Here is a 23,074-nt window from a genome sequence, read left to right as displayed (position 1 = left end):
AAGTGAATGGCTTGTTATGTGTTCTTTAAGGAGGCAAGAGTGATATATAGATATAGTTATTGGTATCAACATGGGTCAGTCTCCATGGTATAATGCTGAATGAAAAATGCAACATGCAGAATAGCATATATTATATGCATAAAATTTCTGGAAAGATGTAAATAAGAAATAGGCTGCTATTAAAACCCTCGAGGAGAAAGCAGGCAAAAACCTCTTTGACCTTGGCTGCAGCAACTTCTTACTCAACGCTCTCCGGAGGCAAGGGAAACAAAAGCAAAAATGAACTGTTGGGACCTCATCAAAATAAAAAGCTTCTGCAAAGCGAAGGAAACAATCAGCAAAACTAAAAGGCAACTGATGGAATGGGAGAAGGTATTTGCAAATGACATATCAGATAAAGGGTTAGTATCCAAGATCTATAAAGAACCTATCAAACTCAACACCCAAAAAACAAATAATCCAGTGAAGAAATGGGCAAAAGATATGAACAGACACTTCTCCAAAGAAGACATCCAGATGGCCAACAGACACATGAAAAATGCTCAATATCACTCATCATCTGGGAAATACAGATCAAAACCTCAATGCGATATACTACCTCATACCTGTCAGAATGGCTAACATTAACAATTCAGGCAACCACAGATGTTGGCGAGGAGCAGAGAAAGGATCTCTTTTGCCCTGCTTGTGGGAATGCAAACTAGTGCACCCACTGTGGAAAACAGTACGGAGTTTCCTCAAAAAATTAAAAATAGAACTACTCTACAACCCAGCAGTTGCACTAAGTATTTATCCAAGGGATACAGGTGTGCTGTTTCGAAGGGGCACATGCACCCCAATGTTTACAGCAGCACTATTGACAATAGCCAAAGTATGGAAAGAGCCCAAATGCCCATCGATGGATGAATGGATAAAGAAGGTGTGGTATATATACACAATGGAGCATTACTCGGCAATCAAAAAGAATGAAATCTTGCCATTTGCAACTACATGGATGGAACTAGAGGGTATTATGCTAAGTGAAATTAGAGAAAGACAAATATCATACGACTTCACTCATATGAGGACTTTAAGATACAAAACAGATGAACATAAGGGAAGGGGCAAAAATAATATCAGAACAGGGCAGGGGACCAAAACATAAGAGACTCTTAAATATGGAGAACAAACAGGGTTGCTAGAGGGGTTGTGGGAGGGGGGATGGGCTAAATGGGTAAGGGGCATTAAGGAATCTACTCCTGAAATCATTGTTGCACTATATGCTAACTAGGATGTAAATTTAAAAATTTTTTTAACAGATATAGGCTGCTTTTGGGGCACCTGGGTGGCTCAGTCTGTAAAGCATTGGACTCTCGATTTCAGCTCAGGTCATGATCTCTCAGTTTGAGAGTTTGAGCCCCACTCTGCACTGTCAGTGCAGATCCTGCTTGGGATTCTCTCTCTCTGCACCTCCCCCGCTTGCTCTCTTTCTCTCCCAAAATAAATAAACTTTAAAAAGAACAAAATAGACTTGGGAGATGGGAGATGTCAAGATGACAGGGTGACTTTTCACTGTAAACCTTTCTGTGCTATTTTGTTTACTGTGCCATAGTTTACCTTAAAAATGTTTTACTTAAAAACAGTAGAAAGCATAAAGCTGAGCGTGATATAGTCAGGTTTTGTATAGATATTTTCTGATTAGGAATGAGAGATACCCTTCCAGGTTTTCTGGGTACTAGTCTGCATTTCTCCTGTATCGTATCCTTTCTCAGGTATTTGAGTACAGCATCCCAGACAAACAGTATACAGAGTGGAGCCGGACCATCCAGAAGCAAGGGTTTCATTACCTTTGGCTCCAAAGGGACACTCCCATCACACACATCAGTTTTCATCCCAAGAGACCAATGCACATCCTTCTCCATGATGCCTATATGTTCTGCATCATAGACAAGTCATTGGTGAGTTCTCCACTACTACTACCTGTGCTCACACTGATTCATCTGTACTTAGGAATTTTCAAGTTCTAAAAGCAACAAGTATGAGTTAAGAGAAGGAAGAATCAATAAAATGTCTTGACATATTCTTTGGATGAGAGGAACTTTTGTTTTGCAGAGTTCTTTATTTTCATTCTCAGGCCTGTGAGGCTCCCAGGGTAGAAGGAGGCCTTTGTGCACTGGTTTTTGCTGATTTTGACCATTTCTCTGCTTTGTGTATGAACATATAAACCTAAGGAGGAAAGTGATTAGGTCAGTGTTCAGAAGGTAACTGTCATGGGGAATACCATTGATTTGGCTGAATCACTTACACCTTTGCACCCTGGGGTGAGTGAATAAATAGCACAGTTTTATTAAAGGAGACACAGGCTGAGGTCTTGACCACTTTTGCCCCTTGCCTGGATGTGCTGAAACACTGTAAGCTTGAAGAGTTGGCCTTAATGTCTTGAAAAAAGTCCATCCAGGAAAATTCTGTTCTTTATGGCTAGGATGCAGGTGGGATGTGAGCATTTTTTTCAGTTCTGGATTCCACCCTCTGCCAGCTGCTATTTTGATTCACCCCAAATTTAAATATCTTCTCTGGGCAGATACTTTATTCCTAGGAGCCCTATGAGCTGTGGCCATGCCTGTAATGCACTTTGGGCCTAGGTTACACCTAACGCACAGTGTTTTGGTGTATCTGTAAAGGTGGGGGTGGAAGGAACCATGGGGAAAGCAACAGATGGCTCTAAAGGAGATGTGCATGATGTGTCACTGGAACTCATTTCGTGGACCCTGTATCCTCTGGGCGTGGGAAACAGAGCTGGCTGACAAGTGCCTTCTGCAGGATGAGTGATACAGGAAGGGCCTCTCCCACTCACTTGCCTCTTTGTAACTCAGCCCAGGGCTGTCCATATTTTTTGTCAAGCATTGGTGATAAGTCCATCACTTCCTCATGCTGGGCAGAGCTATTTCCCAAGGAAGTCAGAGATGAAATATCACTTGCTTGGCCAGACGCCATCTCTTGAGGTGTCAGTGACATCAGTGGTGGGTGGTTTGTGTTTCAGTTTTGGCCTGGGGAGAACTTTAGTCACTTGGCCTGTCCATGATCTGGTTGGGGGAAGAGTCTAGAAAGCAGAGCCTGTATGGGCTGAGCTCCTGTACATGCCAGTTTGTTCCTGTCTCACAAAGTGTTACTGACAAGACTGGCCAGAATCCCCAGCTGGGCCCTTTGATCTTGCTGGTATAGAATACCATGCTCTTTGCTTCATACAGCCACCCTCTACAGTATACCTGGAAGAGTGGCTACAGCTTTCTTACTGAAGTAAGGAGAGCCAGGGAGGTAGAAAATGTCTAATATAAAGGTTGGAAGGTGGTGTTTTCCTGAAAAGTCACTATAGTCCTTTGTTCTGTAGAAGCCCAATAAAATGACGATTTAAACAGTATGTCTTTGTCTTTTTAGCCTCTTCCAAATGACAAAACCTTACTGTACAATCCTCTTCCTCCCACGAACGAATCAGATGTCATCAGGAGGCGTACCGCCCATGCCTTTAAAATTTCTAAGATATATAAGGTAAAACATCTTGCATTATATTGTAGACGGTTGGTTCCTTGTGATATTATCAAAATGTAATAAGCTCCACATTAAGCAGACAAGAGCACCTTCATTTTATATGCACAATACCTGATTTGGGGAGACAGGTACCTTTCTGAGGGTGTCTGTTCCTTACGTTTGTATTTCATTATCTTTGAGGTGATTAGAGGCGTGCACATCATACTTCCCCAAAATGAAATACGTAGGTGGTGAGAAATTATGTTGAATCTTAGGTGGTGTTTTTGTGTTAAAGCTGGCCTTGAAAGGTTGTTACTACTACTCCTTCTCCTTCTTCTCAGTTTCCTTCTCCCTGTCCCACTCCCTCCCCGCTCCTCCTCCCTCTCCCCCCCCCCCCCCCCGCCTTCTTTTTCTTCTTCTTCTAATGTGACTTCTAATTGGAGAATGATCCACAAGATAAATTTCAGGCAAGTGGAAGTCATTGAATTTAGTCATTGTGACTTTTACTTTCTGAGCTAAGCTTTTCACTGTATATGAAACAAATATTCATTGAACTTATGATACTACAACTATTTGTGCCAACTCCAAAGTTCCATTTTCATGCTTCTCAGATTAGAGTTCCTTGGGTGTCCTGGAACATTTTCTCAGGGGTCTGTAGGAATTTTTTTTTAAGAGGGACATCTGTAAATTATTTAAGTATGATTAGTTTCTTGATGCATTTGTAACTTGCTGTTTGCCAAGAATCTAGGCTCCAAAGCCGTCGCTTAACATTGATTCCTAAGAAATTATGGAACAGATGTTCTGTATAGAAAAACATGAAAAATCTTGTTGAAATTTTTTATTATTAACAAACTCAGTTAAAAGTTCCCAACCTTGGTGTGCCTAGCTGGCTCAGTCAGAAGAGCATATGACTCTTGATCTTGAGGTCGTGAGTTGGAACCCCACGTTGGGTATAGAGATTACTTTTAAAAAATAAAAAATAAAGTTCCCAACTTCACCAACTACTTTGAGTCCTAAGGCAGGAAGGATTGTCAGAGATTTCAATTACTCCAGCCTTGAATGAGGCTGACCTTTTACCTCTAGTTAGTCTGTTCAGGACTAGCCCTGGTGCCTAACTCCTGGTAGAGTCATTGTCATCTCTCTACAGCCTCTGCTCTTCATGGATCTTTTGGATGAAAGAACACTGGTGGCAGTAGAACGGCCTCTGGATGACATCATCGCTCAGCTCCCACCACCCATCAAAAAGAAGAAATTTGGGACCTAAAATAGGGCACGGTCTGTGCCCTTCCTTGAACTGTCTGCCCTGTTTGTTTTCACAAATCATGATAATAAAGCAAAGTTATTCTTTAGGACTAGTCATTATGAATGTTATCTTCCAAAATAATGGACAGTAATTTCCCTTCATTGACTCAAGTGAATGGGAATTCCAAGGTATTTGTAGTTGGGATAATGTTCTAAGCAGCTACAACTTCGTCCTGTTTGTTCTTTAGACCACAATCTCAGGGAAAAAAGATGGTTCTTATCTTCTCTTCCCTAACGCCTGCCTGAGGCTTGCTTCAGAGGGCTGATGACCTTCACTGTCTGCCAGCCTCCTGCCTGCAGCCAATGCAGAGGTGTGGGGACCTGCCCAGCATTGCCCTAGAGGGCAGGGGAGCTATGCGTGTTTGCTCAAGATAGCTTAACTACCAATAGTGATAATCAGCCTTATGTTTCAAGGAAGAATTTTAACGCAATGCCCCATCTCAAAAACTGATGCCTTTGGCATCTCACAGTCAGCCATTTATTTTATTTAAAGGGAAAAAAATCAGGGGTGCCTGGGCGGCTCATTCGGTTAAGCGTCCTACTTGGGATCAGGTCACGGTCTCACAGTTCATGGGTTTGAACCCACACTGGGCTTGCTGCTGTCAACACAGAGCCCGCTTTGGATCCTTTGCACCCCGCCTTGCACCTCCCCCACTCTCTCTTGCTGTCTCTCAAAAAAAAAAAAAAACCAATAAAGGGAAAAAATCAGGCTTGGGATACTAATTTCATTAACCATCTTTCACCTGATAAATACACATATATAAATGTATATAATATAGGTATACATACATAATATGTATACAAAAATGTATACATATATATCATATACTGTATATATTTTATATGTTAAAATTAATATATACTGTATACATTTATATGTTAATATTTATATATTAATATGGACTGTATTTTCTGTTAATGTTAATAATTTTAAATGTTAATATTAGTGTTAATATGTTGATATTAAGTTAACATATAAATATTAATATTTTATGTTAATATTTATATATTAATGTTGATGTTTACATATTAAAATTAATATGTAATATGTTAATATGCCAGTTTCAAAGATTAAGGAAACACTGGGCCGGGATTTTTGTTGAGAGTAGGTGTGGAGGGTGGGACCAGAAAGCTTGCCATATATCTTACCTTTTCCATCTTCTACTGCTTTCACATTGTTACTCCCATGGGTATTATCAACTGACTAGTTTTAATGTAGTCTTTTAAACTAGAAAGTGAAGAGCTCAAGTTAACCTGAACTGAGCAGATCGATTTCCTTCCCATCTCAGTGGATGTATTCTGTTGCATGCTTGTGGAAATCCAGAATGTGTGGTTTTGTTTTCGGTTGGAGGGCTGTGGTACAGGCAGAGAAGGATATGGGTTCTGATGACATCACGAATAAAATGCTGGTAAGAAACATTTTTGTTAAGATGAAGCCCATCCTCCACCCTGGAAAGGGAAATTAAAAAAGTGAGAATTTAAGGTAGATAGGTGGGAAGAGAATTAATAGAGAAGTAATAAGAGAGAAGCAAAGCCCAGTACTTTATACCATAAAGGACAGCCTATTTCAGGTTTGCTAAGAGGAAGTAGATAAAACAGGTTTATAATGGATGCCACTTCTCTGCCTGTTCAGGTTTTTTTGTTTTTACAGAAATAAGAGTTCTTTATTTTTTAGCAAGAGAAAATCACAGTAAGTAGCAGATATACAGGGAATCCACATAGACATGGAAATTCCCATAATAGGAGTAATTTTTTTTCAGTTTTTTTAATATGTATTTATTTTTGAGAGAGAGAAACAGAGTGCAAACAGGGGAGGGGCAGAGAGAGAGGGATACACAGAATCTGAAGCAGGCTCCAGGCTCTGAGCTGTCAGCACAGAGCCTGACGCGGGGCTCGAACCCATGAACGGTGAGATCATGACCTGAGCTGAAGTCAGACGCTTAACTGACTGAGCCACCCAGGTGACCCTAGAAGTAATTTAAACAAATAGCTGCAAGCTTTTAGGCCCTCTGTATTAAAAAAATTTCCTTTCTTCTTACTTGAATAGATTTCCTGAGGCATTCTGTCTTGGTCTGCTTTAGACTGGATCAGTAGACTGTAAGATCCTGCCCTTCTTAAGAAGTGTTCAGGTCTTCTTTTGTGTGGTTGAAACCAAAGTTCCAGTCACTGGTGTTCATTGAGTATGACCAGAAGGAGGCTAGGATGCCTTAAATATTAACTCACTTGCTTTTCACTGACTCTAGAGCTGTAAATTCAGAGAGTATGAACTGGAGTCTAGTTTAAGACTTGATTTAGTTAACCTTAAACATATTCTGGAATCTCGTAAGGATTATGGAGGGTGTAATTCTGACAGAAAGGGCTCACAGATCATGAGTGAAGAAGTAAAAGTTTTGAAAGTAGAAAGCATTCCTTTGCAACATTTCCAGTCAGTGATTTGGATTTCCATAAATGGTATGGGAAGTAAGATCTTTGGGTCTTGAAATTCTTCCTAAGTAGAGAGAGAACTTTGAATACCAATGAAGCAGAAACTGATTGGGGCAAGTTAAGAGAAATCAGGGGAAGGGAAGGCAAAGCAGTTTTAAATAAGAGGAACACTTCAGTGCATGTGTGGTGTTCCAGGGTGACTCTATCTTCAGGGATCTGTGAAACCTAGAAGCAGCCTGTTTCTGTTCTGGGCATTTTGCAGACTATGGCTCCTACTTGGATTCTACAGAAAAATTTTGATCTGAGAACTAACCTAGGAAAGGTCTTTTTTGCCAACTTAAATGCTTTAAAAGATCACTTTTCTTATATAGTAGTTGGTAATCTGATCTCTAGATGGATAATGTACCCTTTAGCCTGGAGATTTATAGCAAATTAGACAGAAACTAAAATCTTGGAATATTGGAGGCAAGAAGCATAGCGTGGAGGTTTTTTTAAGCTTTTTTTTTTTAAGCATCAAAACTTTTTTCAAACAGTACTCTGAACCATAATATACAGATAAAAGTGAAGCTGTTCTGACTGTTGTTACGGTTGAGGGTAGAAGAAACAAGATTTGCGAAAGAAATTGCCTCATGGCCTCCTTTTTATACTTATGGAAATAGAGACCAAGAGGGGAAGTTATTTTTCCCATGGTGACACAACAGTTCATGAGAGGCCAAGGTGGCATCCTTACAGTTGTTCCCCTACTGTCTCTTGGTTGTAGGGACCCAATTGTAAATATGATTAGCAAGCATGATACACCAAAGATTTTCCATCTCACAGGCTGCAGGGAAGGTGTTTAAGCACTTCTTGGTCTGAATGAGTGCTTGATTTAGCTCGATTTAGCTTGATTTAACTTGATTTATTGAGTGCTTTGGGCAGTCTTGTGTGTAAATCATACAGAGTGTTGTAGTGGGGTAGTGTTCCTTGGGGGTGTTTCTCTGGGGAGTGAAATGGCTAGCTCATATAGTGTTCGTTTTCTTTCACTTTTCATTGCCCTTTGGAGTGGCTAGATTTCTATCCACAGTGTTTTAAAGTACTCATTTCTTTACACTCTGCCAGTGTAGTGAAAGACTTCAGTTTCAGTTCATCTAATTGGTGAAAAATCATATCTCATTTTATTTTGCATTTGTTTACTAAAGAGATTGCTCACTTTTTTAAAATGTGTTTTGGCTGTTGAGCTAACTAAATTACATATTCATAACCTCTTCTTTTTCCCTAATGTGTTGGGTTTTTTTCTTTCATATTCTAAGGTGTTTTAAGGTACAGATCAGTTATCTGTGGTGGTGGAAATGTTCTGTTTGTGCTGTACAATAAGATAGTTACTATCCCATGTGGCTATTGAGCACTTCAATATATATATATATATTTTTTTTTTTTTTTTAATATTTATTTTTGGGAGAGAGAGCACATGCAGGGAAGGGGCAGGGGCGGTGGGGGGGGGGGGCAGAGGATCCAAAGTGGGCTCTGTGTTGACAGCAGCAAGCCCAATGTGGGGCATGAACCCATGAACCATGAGATCATGACCTGAGCCGAAGTTGGATGCCCAACCAATTGAGCCACCTACTATTGAGCACTTAAATGTAGCTAGTGCAGCAAAGAAACAGAATTTTTATTTTTATTTGATTTTTAATTTAAATAGCCGCATGTAGCTAGTAGCTTTCATATATGGACAGCAAAGATGCAGATATGAAGGCTTAGCTTTGTGTCCTTTGTCTTTAGGAAGTTACAGAACTGAAATTTTATTGAGTGCCTACTATATGATGTCTACCCATAACAGATAAAAGATGTTCTCAGCTCTCAAGAACATCATAACCTAGCTGGAAGGTGAGAAACAAGTAAATCAACAATGCTACATTAGAGGTGAGCACAGATAAGGGGCACCTAACTAGTAGAGTTAGCAGATCAGGTGAAGGTAGCAGATGGTCCTTGCGCTAATAACTCTTGGAATTGGGTGGTAATGATCAAGGGGGAAGAGAGAAGAAAAGAGGCATTCCTAGATCATTCTCAGTACAAAGGCTTGAAGCAAGAGAGAGCATAGCCTGGTTCAGGGACTACCAGTAGTTCCACATGGTTGAAACACAGCGTATATATTGGGAATGGAGAAAAATAAGGCCAAAATGGCAGGCAGACCCTACCAAAGTAATGAGAGCATGCATGTCTTATTTAGGAAAGCTTGCCCCGTAGGGTGACAGCTTCCCTTACGTATGGTAGCTAAGAAGCAGGTGAGGTTCCTATAAAAGCTAAGAGTAGAGCAATTTCCACAGAGGAAAGCTAAGCAGTTTAGAAAAGTGTGTAGAAAAGATAAATAAACTTTGGATAAAGAACCCTTAAGCCAACAGGTAGTGAGAACTAAGACCAGGTATGAGTGGGCCTTGAAGTCTGTAGTTAAGAATTTTCATCCAGAGGCCCCTGGGTGGCTCAGTCGGTTGAGTATTCAGCTCTTGGTTTTGGCTCAGGTCATAGTCTCACGGTTTGTGAGTTCAGGCCCTATGTTGGGCTCTGTGCCGACAGTGCGGAGCCTGCGTGGGATTGTCTTTCCCCCTCCCCCATCTCAAATAAATAAAAAGAATTTTCATTCAGTAGAAAACACAGTTGTGAACTACTCAAATTCAAAGTAATGACACAGTAAACATGCCCATTTGTGTAAGTAAGGGCCAGAAGAGACTGGCAGTTAGGGAGGCAAAAAACCAGGCTGTTGTGTAGGTTCTTAATGTGGGTTCTGTATGTGTCCGCTGAAGTTGCCATAAAAGTAATACAGGCTGGGGGGCCTAAACAACAGAGATTTATTTTCTCACAGTTCTGGAAGCCAGAAGTCTGAGATCAAGGTATTATTAGCAGCATTGTTTCCTTCTAAGGCCTTTTCTTGGCTTGTGGATGGCCATCTTTTTGACTTCCCTATGTATGTATATGTGTCCTGTCCTCCTCTTATAAGGACAACAGTCATGTTGGATTAGGGTCCACCCTAATGACCTCATTTCAACTTAATTACCTCTTTAAAACTCTATCTCCAAATACACTCACAGTCTGAGGTACTGTGGGTTCACCTCAACCTATCAACCTTGAGGGGACACAATTCAGCCCATGAAAGAGTCCATGGAAGGGCTTTAGAGGCTTCCTGAGCCCCTGAGCTTGAATGCTGTATTTTGCATTAGTGAATACTTGTCTGAGGTGTGTCCACAGCACACAGCTGATTTTCAAAGGGGTCTAGGATCCCTCTAATGGGCCATTGTGTTAACTGACTGAAGAAGGAATTGAAGCTGTGAGATGAAAGCCTAAATACACCATGTGCCTCAGTAAACATGATATGGAGCTCGGTGACCTAGGAAAGAAGAGGTGAAGCTGACTGCAAGACTTATGGTGAGGCACTGGAAATTCTGTTGGAACTGGTATTGAGGGAATGGGGATTTTTATTTGAGGAACTTACTTAAATTTCATGGCAAATTGTGCAATTTCTATGACTGTCACTTAAAAACACTGGTGATTTTCCAGGGCACTTGCGTGGCTCAGTCGACTGGTCAAGTGCCTGACTCTTGATATCAGCTCAGGTCATGATCTCACAGTTCATGAAATGGAGCCCTGTGTTGGGCTCTGCGTGGACAGCATGGAGCCTGCTTGGGATTCTTTCTCCCCCTCTCTCTCCCCCTTCCCTGCTTGCGCTCTCTCTCTCTCAAAATAAACTCTTCCCCCTTCCTGCTTGCTCTCTCTCAAAATAAATAAACATTAAACAACAACAACAACAACAAACAACTGATGATTTTCCATAAGTAAGTGGATTCAATGAAACTAACCTTCTGCTTAGTATGTCCTTACGAATATTTTCCTAAAAAGAAAGTCACAGAGCTACAAAACTGTCACCAGCTGCTGCTCATTAAGAATGTGGTTAGCAGATGTGGGTTTTCATAGTCATAACGCATGAGATAGTTAATACATTTTTGTGGGTTTCAGATAAATAGTGGTTTATCTTGGTGGGATGAATTTTAAAATGTGCTTGCATCAGCTAAAGGATATATGCACCTTTCCCTCTTTTCACATCGTGTTTGTGCTGGAAAGAAAAACACATTTTAGGATATTTCTCCTGGAAGGCAAAGGAGTACTGCCTATTGAAAGGGACAATTGATCTCACTGTCTTATAACTGGGAAAGAGTTACGCATGGATAAATTTTCAAAGTTGCATGTTGGATTGGTTTTCTTACAAGCTTCATTCTTCCTTTGGTCTCTTCTTTAGTAGTAATTGAGCAGCTCTTGTTTTTGCTCCTCTGGCATCTGGCCGCCTTTGTGGTGGTGACCTTCAGGCTTGCTAAGGGCTGCAATTTTGCCTGGGGCCCTCCTTCCTTATGAAATTACACAACACTCAAACCTTGGAACAAACCCCAGATCCACTAATTCTTTCCTTTGACGGACTCTTGGCAATATGTACTCCCTTTCAACCAAACTGTAGCTTTATACAAGATCTGTTTGTCACCAAAATTAATTTGGCCATTTGTTTTTTAATCCTGGAATCAAATGGTATTATGGCAGACACATTCCTAGATAAAGTATAGACTCTTAATTTGAGACTTCTTACCAAAGGCTGTAGTTTTGCTGCTGCTTAAGGTCAACAGGTAACAATATCAGGAGCAGGTACTTTTTATGGAATTCTTAAAGGGTGGAAGCTACGGTATTGTAAAGCAGCATACGACATCCCAGTTGACCCTTACAACCCCCATTAGAGGCAGAAGGTATCTGAATTTTTCTGAATAAGAAACGGGTTCATGGGGCGCCTGGGTGCTCAGTCGGTTAAGTGTCCAACTTTGACTCAGGTCACGATCTCGCAGTCAACCGGCTCAACTGAGCCACCCAGGCGCCCCTTAACCCCCTCATTTTAAAGGAGTAATCAAAAATAGGGGTGCCTGGATGGCTCAGTCGGTTAAGTGTCCGACTTCAGCTCAGGTCATGACCACTCTGTTTGTGAGTTCCAGCCCCACGTCAGGCTTTGCACTGATAGTGCGGAGCCTGCTTAGGATTCTCTGTCTCCCTCTCTTTCTGTTCCACCTATGCCTCTCTCTCTCTCTCTCTAAGATAAACATTAGAAAAATATATAAAGGAGTAATAAAAAATAAAGTAGCAATGATCCATCCCTTGTTCTGAGAAACAGAATAGTAATAACAGCCTGTTATTACATATTGATAGGTGACAGGAACAAAAGCTTATTAGGAATTATCTCAGCCATTTCCTTTTTTAGAGGTAGATAAAATAACATGTTCAAAGAATTATCTAATCTTGTCTCACTGTCCCTAAGAAACCGTGGAAACAGATGTGTACTCTTTTTGTTTCAGATTTCATTATCCACAGTAAGTAGATTCCCACTACTTGAGATTTCCTAGATGGTAATTTTCACTCTGCAAGGAACCAGTAAACCTTCAGAGGGATTATTTGAAATCACTACAGCACAGGAGGCACTGAATTTCAATCAATCATATGTTTAATGAGTTTCTTCTCAGCAAGGCAATATTTTTGGAATAGCAGGAAATGAAGTCAGTGGGTGGTCCCTGCCCTTCTGTATTTTATAACCTACTTGGGCAAAACAGGCAGGCATACAACAAAATTGTTTAGAGGAAAAATCCCCCCAAAATTGGGTAGACAGTGAAAACTACGATGAGATCTTGCTAGGTGGGAAAGTAGTTGAGAGAGGCAAGGAGGTGTTTGGAAGGATGCCTCAGTGGGGAACATGCAGGACATCATTGGGAGACACTGACTGGATGAGTTTGGCTAATCTGAAAGTAGTGATGAGAGAGAACACTGAAATTTAGATTCTGATGGAGGACCTTGTGAAAGCAGTTCAATAAATTTGGAATTTTAAATGGATATATTTACAAATAATTTTTTAAATGTTTATTTTGAGAGAGCACCAGCAGGGGAGGGGCAGAGAAAGAGGGACACAGAGAATCCCAAGCGGGTTCCATGCTGTTTTTGCAAAACCCTACTCTGGGCTAGATCTCAGATCATGACCTGAGGCAAAATCAAGAGTCAGAGGCTTAACCCACTGAGCCACCCAGGTGTCCCTAAAAATAGCTTAAGTAAAAACTCCCAAATAATCCAAATAGCAATCTTCATTACCTTCTCTGTTCCTAGAGCTAAATATTTTGTTACATAACTTACTATCTTATGTAAGTGCCTTTACTATTTAGTTGGAAGATCCATGACTTCCTCCAGCTCTATTGATCAAAAGGTATTGATACTTTTAGAAATAATTTATAGCACTTCTCTTTTGCTAATAAAGGTGTCTTCAAGTGCCCAACCTCTGGATAATTATGCATGTAAAAGTGTTCAAAATAATGCTTATACTCTAAGGAATCAGCTGTCAAGTGCTCTCTCAAAAGCATGTAACTCAGGCCTCTGGGGGCTCACACCTCAGCTGGAGCAAAGCCAGAAACGTCTGTGACTGCAGATGCACTTAGGCACATTGGGACCTGCTGGAACGGGGAACTGGCCTCACTACAATTGATTTAGGAGAGGATTGGAGGTTTGAGCTTCTGCTGACATTTGCAGCTTGGAAAATCCTGCTCCACTAATTGCAAAGAGGATTCTTCTCTAACGATTTTTTTTAGTAAGATACTTTTATCATTTTGAATTCTTTCTTCATTTGGGCTCTGGGTACTTTCCAGTCTCCATTTTTATTGTTTTAACTCCTAGTATAGGAGGCTCTTTGAAAGTTCCTGCCCACACATGAATGTGCATTCATAGAGAGGTGCAAGAACATGGCTCACGAGCTTCAACATGTACTTCATGAGCAAGCAGGTATACAGACCCTTTTACAGGAATCGGTGCACATTCCCTCTGCTTGTAGCCCTACTCCCAACAAGTGAAAACATGGGGATTGCGCTTTTAGGGCTGAAGGGAAGTTAGAGGGCACCTTGACCTCATGTTTTTGCTGAGATCTGTCTCAGCAGTGTGATTTCTGGATCCTCATTTTCGAGGCTTGAGGTATGTAGTCATGCCCAGGAATCTGGGAGACCTCAGTTTTTTCTCCTTCCTCACTGTGGACTTCGGACCAGAGTCTTTGGCTCTCTGGGCCTCAGTTTCCTCAGCTCTCCCAGCCCATGAAGCTGCAAGGGGGGTGGACTATAACACCTTTATCTTTGGATAAAAGCCACTGCAGGCTCTGCAGTGTGCATACAGTTTCTGGGGACACCCACCAACATTTGCCACAGCAAGACGCCATGACCTCCAGGGCAAGAAGGTTAGATCTATAAGCCAAGTCCAAACTCTTCCATGTTTAATTATATGAAACTTTTCACAGTCCTATCCTTTTACCTCCACTGACCCTATGCTCTGTTCACATTGGATTTCTGACATCTTCCTAAGTAACCATCATCCTGTAAATATCTTTGAGGCCTACCTGTAGTGGGTGCAGGGCTGAAAAAGAAACCCCTCTGTCACTCTAGGCAAGCAAATGGGTGATTACAAAGCAGAGTAACAAATGCCTGTATTCTTGTCTCCAGACCTTTCCTTATACAATTCCCTCTGCTACACCTACTCACCTTCTATACCTCTGTGAAGCTGACCCCAAGCCCAAACGAATGTTTCTTTTACTCTGCTCTCAGGGCGTTTTCTACATGTTACTTAACAACACAGTATCACACCAGGATGGTTGGTTCTCCACTCTCCTCCCCCACTAGACCGCCAGCTCTCAACTGTGGTACGTTTTATTCAGCTCATTTCCAGGCATCAAAAGGAGCACAGGGCTGAGCACTCAGTAAATACATAATGAACCAATCAATGCAAGAGTGAACGTGCAACCCAGTCTTGCAGACTTGCAAAGTGCTTCTTGAAGCTGATTTTGCTCTCCATGCCGGGGCTGCTCCCTTGAGCTACGCGGTGGAGGTCAGGAGCTTCGGGGGTGGCCCTTGGAGACGAAACGAAGGAGGAGAACCTGAGATAGAGCCCCAAAGCGCTCAGGCTGTCCACATCCAGCGAGCAGCAAAGAACCAGCCTAAGCGCTGCAACTTAACCTTCCGGAAGCAGCTCCGCCCGCCGCTCCCCGCCCCTCCGGACGATGGGCGTGGCCCCTCATGAATAGTAAACGCCAGCGGGGTGGGGGCCGGGCCCGCCCCCTCGGGCGGGAAGGGGGAAGCGCCGAGGCTGCCTGACTGGAATGAGGGTAGCTGCGGCGACTGCGGCGGCGGGAGCGGGGCAGGCCATGGCGGTGTGGACGCGGGCCACCAAAGCGGGGCTTGTGGAGCTGCTCCTAAGGGAGCGCTGGGTTCGGGTGGTGGCCGAGCTCAGCGGAGAGAGCCTAAGCCTCACCGGCGACGCAGCGGCGGCTGAGTCCGAGCCCTCTCTAGGGCCGGCGGCAGCCGCCTTCAACGGCCTCCCGAACGGCGGTGGCGCCGGCGACTCGCTGCCCGGGAGTCCCAGCCGCGGCCTGGGTCCCCCGAGCCCGCCCGCGCCGCCGCGGGGCCCGGCGGGCGAGGCGGGCGCGTCGCCGCCCGTGCGCCGGGTGCGGGTAGTGAAGCAGGAGGCGGGCGGCCTGGGCATCAGCATCAAGGGCGGCCGCGAGAACCGGATGCCCATCCTCATCTCCAAGATCTTCCCGGGGCTGGCGGCCGACCAGAGCCGAGCGTTGCGGCTGGGCGACGCCATCCTGTCGGTGAACGGCACCGACCTGCGCCAGGCCACCCACGACCAGGCCGTGCAGGCGCTGAAGCGCGCGGGCAAGGAGGTGCTGCTGGAGGGTGAGCGGGGCCGACGGGCGGCGGGCGGGCGGGCGGGCGGGCGTCGCTGGGCCGGCCGGCGCTCACTTTGTTTCTTCTATCCTGCCCTTTACGGAGCGGGTCCGGTCCCTCCCCCTCCGCGTCCTCGGCTTCCTTGCGCTAGTGGCCCGGCTCCTCCTTGACTCTGCTTGCTAGGGCTTTGAGTATGGAAAAACTGATGGTCCTTGCAGGAGAAGTTGGCTTTCAGTCCCTAAGGAAGACTCGGTTGAGATTTAGTAAAAAGCAGCCGCGCTTGAAGCCCCGCCTCTGCACGATAAGCTGACACTAAGAACTAGGGGGAAACTGAAGGGCTCGAGTCCTGAAGGTCTCGGTTTGCCTCCCGAGAAGTGCCCGGTTGGCGCTTTCTTCATTCACATCTGGCTTCCTGGGGCGAGAGGTCTGTTAAAATAAATAAATAAAAAATCACCCACACCCATGCCAGTGGTATGCTTGGGCAAACCACCAAAACTACTGGTTAATTTATGGGAATTTAACCCATCATTGGCTCTCAACAATAACCAAAAGAGATCATAGCACTTCATTGAAGACGGAAAGCTGAAGCAGCAAGTTCGTGTGGCTAATGAGCCTTGTTTAACAGTGGAGGCTCACGTGTTTGAACATTTACTGCCAACTAGAGTTTTGCCCCTTTTGCACGAGACCGGTGCCAGCTTCCTACCATTCACAGGCATGCTGCTTCAAGGCTTTAAATGAAGCCTGAAATGTTAAATCTCAAGATAGGTTTGAATAGCCACTACTTTTACTTTAAGTGTATAGTGATCTGTAACCTGGATCCTTCGTGATGATTTATGGCAGGCCAAATTAAATCTCATTTCTTTGAAGGACCTATCCATATTGGAGGTGGTAGAGTATTGTAAAGGTGATCTGAAAAGCCAGTTGGCTTACTTCAGAAATTTGTGAGCAATTGGCTTTCTTTCACTGGTGATTCAGTCATTCAAGAAGCATTTATTACTGGCTATATAGACGAGGATATAACAGATAATGTTTCTGTATTTGGTCTCTAGTTGGGGACATGATGGAAAAATGCAAAACAACTTACAAGTTACTGATTATGTAATGCAAACTATATATAAATGCCAAGGAAATGCAAAGTTAGGAAGCAGTGGAAATCAGGATTCGTCAGGGAGGCCTTTTTCAAGGAGCTGAATCTTGAGCCAGGTCTCCAAGGAAGTAATGGACATAGACAGGCAGAGATGAGTCAGGAGGGTATTCCTGGCAGAGGAGAACAGAAGGGACTTGGGGAATGGGAGGCCAGTCACAAACTGAGAGGTCAGAAGTCCAGCTTGGCAAAGTGATTTTCACTTTTTTTTTTTTTTTTCCAAATCTGCTTGTAAATATTTGGGAAAATGTTAGTTTGTATGTGCTCCAAGTGTGAAATTTCCGTGTCCCATCTTTATAATATTCTATTTACAAGTATTATTTATATCTCACTATAGGTGGGACCAGACACTTCTCAGAAATTAGTGTTAATAAATGGAGTAAAATTGTAGACTGTGGCTTGGGTAGTGGGTATATAAAAAAAAAAAATTGTAACCGGGATGCCTGGGTGGCTCAGTTGGTTAAGCGGTCAAGTCTTGATTTCAGCTCGGGTCATGCATGATCTCATGGTTGGTGAGTTTGAGCCCCATATCGGGCTCCATGCTGACAGTGTGGAGCCTGCTTTGGATTCTGTCTCTGCCCCTCCTGTGCTCTCTCTGTTTCTCAAAATGAGTAAAAGGAACTTAAAAAAATTATTTTAAAAATTGTAACCTTAAATATGTACCTTGAAATTGGTCTCGATGTGCATTTGGTTATAAATTCTTTTTTTTTTTTATTTTATTTATTTTTTTTTTTTAATTTTTTTTTTCAACGTTTATTTATTTTTGGGACAGAGAGAGACAGAGCATGAACGGGGGAGGGGCAGAGAGAGAGGGAGACACAGAATCGGAAACAGGCTCCAGGCTCTGAGCCATCAGCCCGGAGCCCGACGCGGGGCTCGAACTCACGGACCGCGAGATCGTGACCTGGCTGAAGTCGGACGCTTAACCGACTGCGCCACCCAGGCGCCCCGGTTATAAATTCTTAGAGCCAGAATTTTTTTTTAATGTTTATTTTAGTTTCGAGGGGGGGAGGGGCAGAAAGAGAGGAAGACACAGAATACAAACCAGGCTCCAGGGTCTGAGCTGTCAGCAGAGAGCCAGACTCGAGGCTGGAACCCACAAACCATGAGATCGTGACCTGAGCCAAAGTCAGCACTCAACTGAGTCAGCCAGGAGCCCCAGAGCCAGAATATTGAAGTAGTACTGTTTATGTAGTACTCGGTGGTAACGGACAGATATTTCATCTCTTTACACCACATATTTTTATTTTTTATTTTTTATTTTATTTTGTAGACAGAGAGAAAGCACGAGCTGGGGAGGGTCAGAGAGAGAGGGAGACAGGAAGCAAAAGTGGTCCTCGCACTGACAGCAGAAGGCCGGCCGATGCAGGGCTCAAACTCAGGAGCAGTGAGGTCGTGACCTGAGCTGAAGTCAGAGGCTTAGCCGACTGAGCCACCCGGGTGCCCCTACACCATATATTTTTTTAAAAACACAGCTTTTGTTTAGGTATATTTTGAACCTGGTATTCATACCAGTTAAATGAAAATCATCTAGTAAATGTTTCCCAGTATTCATTAGTCTAAAATAGGCCACATGTGTTTTTAGAAGGAGGATTTACAAACAGCAGCATAATAACATATTTATTGAGTGCCTTTTTACCTAACACACAGGTTCTACTTTATTTTCCTAATTTGTAAAAGACAAGTCGTTTTTGGAAAAAAAAAAAAAAAAGGGCAAGTAGTTTTTGTCCTTATATGTGTGTGGAAGTATGCAATTGCACTTTCAAGACAAAGAGATATAAAAATAAAATTATTTAGAATATGCAAAATCACTGAAAACAGTCATTTAATTGAAGCAAACATTATTTAAAATCGAGAGCTATTGTTCCATCCAGGTAGGCCACTTCTAAAAGATAGATTTTATGCTTAACCCTTCAAGTTTTGGAACCGTAGTGTTCCTCCATTAGATGTCTCAAAACTTGAAAAGCTGTCTTAAGCAGCACAGTGATACTCTTTTGTGGTGTGGGCAGGGAATCTTAGGCATGCCCTTGCCACCCCCTGGTAAAGGAAAGCAGTAGTCTCTGGTTGCCTGTGGTTAGGGAACTGAGCTAAAGGGCTCCTTATTATCCCATGGATTTGTCAGGATTATTCATTCATACATCGAACATTACTCAACTCTGCCATGTGTCAGAGGCGCTTGAAGTTCCCTGATTCCTGCCCTCAGGAAGTTTGGAGTTGACATAAGAGAGAGAGGGGAGAAATAACCGCAGCAAAGGGCTAAAGTGATGTTATAATAGAACTCTGGAGAGGACACAAAGGAAGGAGAGATGTATAGAAGACCTTAATGGGGATCAGAGGTTGAGGATGCCTGGGAAAAGGTTGATGGTGAAGCTAAAGTTTCCCCTAAGAGAAAGCTGCCACCAGAAAATACACACAAATGAGAAACATTAGGAAGTTATTCTACCCGGTGAGGGTAAATACAAGTGAGGACTTTGTGGTCAGACAAACGTGGGTCTGTTTGTGAGTAGTGGTTTGTAACCCCTAGGCAAGTTACTCAACCTTGCTAAGCCTTGGTTTCCTCATCTGAAAAACCAGGATGATAATACCTCCTTCAAAGGGTTGTTATTCATTTGATAGTTTTTGTGCTGGATGCTTTTTTGGGGACTGGGAATATGGCAGTAATCTACAATAACAAAAACAAAACTCTGAATGAGGAAGGTAGGACTGGGTCATGAAGGTATGCTCTGAATTAACACGAGCACTCTCAGAATAGCCAGGATAACAAGTTAAAATCCAAGGTTCCATTTTACTTGAAAAGAAAAACATGGTAAGAAAAATAATTACTTTAGGCGAACAGGTTAAGAAATGAGTTTGCGGGGCACCTGTGTGGCTCGGTTGGTTAAGTGTCCAGCTTCGGCTCAGGCCATGATCTCATGGTTCATGGGTTCGAGCCCCGTGTCGGGCTCTATGCTGGCAGCTCGGAGCCTGGAGCCTGCTTCGGATTCTGTGTCTCCCTCTCCCTCTCTGTCCTTCCCCTGCTTGCTTTCTGTCTCTCTCTCAAAAATAAATAGACATTAAAAAAAAAAAAAAAAAGAAAGAAAGAAATGAGTTTGCATTTCTTAGAAGCAAAGATTCTTGTTTTCCTATTTTCCTAACATCTCTTGTATAGGCCAACATTTTTATTTTTAAATTTGCATTTAGAGGCACCTAGGTGGCTCAGTCGGTTAAGTGTCCAGCTCTTGATTTCAGCTCAGGTCATGATATCATAGCTCTTGAATTTGTACCCCGCACTGAGCTCCGCCCTGGGCTCTGCGCTGGCAGCGCGGAGACCGATTGAGATTCTTTATCTTTTCTGCCTCTCTCTCCGTCCCTCCTCTGCTCATCTTTTCTCCCTCTCTCTCTATCCCTCCTCTGCTCATGTGTTCTCTCTCTTAAAGTAAATAAATAAACTTAAAAAATTTTGCATTTAGTTTCCTCTTCCTCTGATTTTTTCTTCTTCACATTTACCATTCAGAACATTACCCTTGATTTTTTTCTAATTTTTTTGTTTTCTTTTTCTTTTTTATTTTATTTATTGTTATTGTATGTATTTATTTATTTATTGTAGAATCTTACCCTTGATTTTAAATTTTTTTATTGTTTTATTTTTGAGACAGAGAGCATGAGCGGGGAAGGGGCAGGGAGAGGGGAGACATAGAATCCTTAGAAGGCTCCAAGCTCTGAGCTGTCAGCGCAGAGTTCGACGCGGGGCTCAAACCCACAAACTGTGAGATCATGACCTGAGCTGAAGTTGGACACTTAACCAACAGAACCACCCAGGCACCCCCATACCTTACCCTTGATTTTAGCCAAAAGGTCAAGAAGTGATTTTATCACTCAGAAACTTAAAATTTGCTACTCACTGTGTACTTGCAGTTTTAGCTAGTGACTGTTAGCATTGATACTAAGATATGCCATGCAGAGTTATTCAGATTTTAAGCATAAAGAGGTGACTACTCACCTGTCAGATATTAGATGTTGAATTTAGTGTATCCTGAGTGCTAAAAATAGGGTCTAAGTAGCTTCTAGCATTTATATTTTTTAGGGCTATGAAATAAACTAAGTGAATAAATTAGACTATACATTGGAAAATGTTCCAGAAGAGGTTAGGGAAGACAGTTTTAAAGTGTTCAACTTAAGGTTTGATATTTTAAGGATGCCTAGATAGCTCACTTGGTTAAGAATGTGACTTTTGATTTCAGTTCAGGTCATGATCTCAGGATTTGTGAGTTTGAGCCCCACCTAAGTCTCTGTGCTGACAGCACAGAGCCTGCTTAGGATTCTCTCTCTCCCTCTCTCTGCCCCTTCCCTGCTGGCATACACACACTCTCCTGCACTCAAAATAAATAAACATTAAAAAAAAAGTTTGATAATTTGAGAAATGATCAGTACTTTTGAAGCAATTCTCGTTGGAATATTGTTGGAAAGTCATTTATTGCCTAAATGTAATTCTAAGTTTTGTTATCAAATCTACTGAAAAGAAAATGGTTAAGTGTATAGAGGAAGTGGACTGGCATGAAACGTATCTTGAAAATTGAAAATAATTTTTGTATCCAGAATGGCTTGAGATTTTCAGTGTTCTATATAATATGGTTCTTTGTGTGTGTTAGGGGACATGTAACATATTGCTGACATTACTAGGCTGCTAAGTTAAAGAAGCTAGTTTGGATTCCTATACTGCCAGTTTCTTCAGTGTATGTTGGACAAGTTGGGAGTCTTCTAAGGAAAACATTCTACATTTTCTTTGAGATTTTGTGTGTGTAGTCATTAATTTATCTCTACAAGAACATCTAAATTGTCAGGAAGTTTGTGTTTCTGTGTTCCTTTCTTTTTGTTTAACTAGCCTCATCATGTTTCACTCTAATGATTAGACATGTTTATATGAGAAACTATGTTTTTGTAACCAGTTTACTTCTCATAGAGTCTCGTGCTAAAATATGTCCCCCAAATTATTATCAAAATATGAGAAGTTTATTGATTCTAATATAGAGTGGTTATGAAAATTCTAAGAACATTTTTAGAAACCAAAACCAGGCTTTAATTTAGATCTTAACTGATAACTCAGTAACTTTAATATATTACCTGCTGTGTAATTCTTCCGGGATAAAGGTTGCTTTACTTTGTGATCAAATGTGTGTCTTTGTACATAAGGAATGAGGTACAGCCTGTGGCTGTGGAAGTGTCCAGCTGTTCTGAGCTGACTGACTATTCAAGGATCCAATCACTGTTCCTGGTTAGGTTTACATCCTATCCTAATTGAACAACAAATAATGCCACTTGCTTGCATTTTCCCCCAAATAATATAACAATGCCTTACGTTTTTATTAACATTTTTAAATTATCTATGCACTTTTATCTGTATTTTCTCATTTGACCTTTACACAGTCCTTGGAAGTGATGGGCATTTTATCTTTGTTCTACAAATGTTCATTAAAGTTAAGTGAGTTACTAAAGGTCTCAGAATTTCTCTTGATTTTTAGAGGAAAAATTTTAATGTTCTTTGGGCAAAAGGAAAAATCTTACCAGGATTTTTTAAAGTTGTAAAGTCTCATCTTCTGGACGAGGAATTAATGACCAGAGAGGTTAAACGACACATTTGAGGTCAACTAGCTAATTAGTGGTGGAACTTGGACTAAAACCCAGGTCATTGCTTTCTGCCTTGTACTGTGCTACGTACAGCCAGTCACTCAGGTCTCTTAGGATCTACTGAACATTATCATGTTGCAATGTGTTGTGAGAGGTCAGCGTGCAAAATAAGCTGAAGGTAGTCCCTGGTGTCTAAGAGCTGACACTGAAATTGGAAAGAGAAAACTGCCACACAGAAATTGATCAAATGGGTAGTACTCCCTCTTCAAGAGTTCCCTGAGGGGAATGATCAGTTATAGGGTGGAAGAGCAGAGTGTGCTGTCATGGGGAAAGGATCATTTGATCTGAGGCT

At 42.2% G+C, this 23,074-nt stretch overlaps 2 protein-coding genes across 3 annotated transcripts in view; both read left to right on the top strand.

Moving 5' to 3' along the window:
• The window catches only part of UTP4 (UTP4 small subunit processome component), a 31,357-nt gene extending 26,504 nt beyond the window's left edge, over nucleotides 1–4,853 (top strand). For both annotated transcript variants that reach the window (XM_030297677.1, XM_030297676.1), the window contains 3 exons: nucleotides 1,752–1,937; nucleotides 3,415–3,525; nucleotides 4,652–4,853. In XM_030297677.1, coding sequence (XP_030153537.1) covers nucleotides 1,752–1,937; nucleotides 3,415–3,525; nucleotides 4,652–4,768 — 414 coding nt within the window. In that variant the 3' untranslated portion in view covers nucleotides 4,769–4,853. The remainder of the gene's footprint in view (nucleotides 1–1,751; nucleotides 1,938–3,414; nucleotides 3,526–4,651) is intronic.
• Nucleotides 4,854–15,368: 10,515 nt separating this feature from the next.
• The window catches only part of SNTB2 (syntrophin beta 2), a 106,177-nt gene continuing 98,471 nt past the window's right edge, over nucleotides 15,369–23,074 (top strand). Inside the window, exon 1 of the mRNA XM_030297761.1 lies at nucleotides 15,369–15,983. Coding sequence (XP_030153621.1) covers nucleotides 15,404–15,983 — 580 coding nt within the window. The 5' untranslated portion in view covers nucleotides 15,369–15,403. The remainder of the gene's footprint in view (nucleotides 15,984–23,074) is intronic.

This window comes from Lynx canadensis, chromosome E2 (assembly GCF_007474595.2).
Source record: "Lynx canadensis isolate LIC74 chromosome E2, mLynCan4.pri.v2, whole genome shotgun sequence".
NCBI lineage: Eukaryota > Metazoa > Chordata > Mammalia > Carnivora > Felidae > Lynx > Lynx canadensis.
Note: the sequence above shows the minus strand (reverse complement) of the source record. Positions and strands in the feature narration are given on the sequence as shown.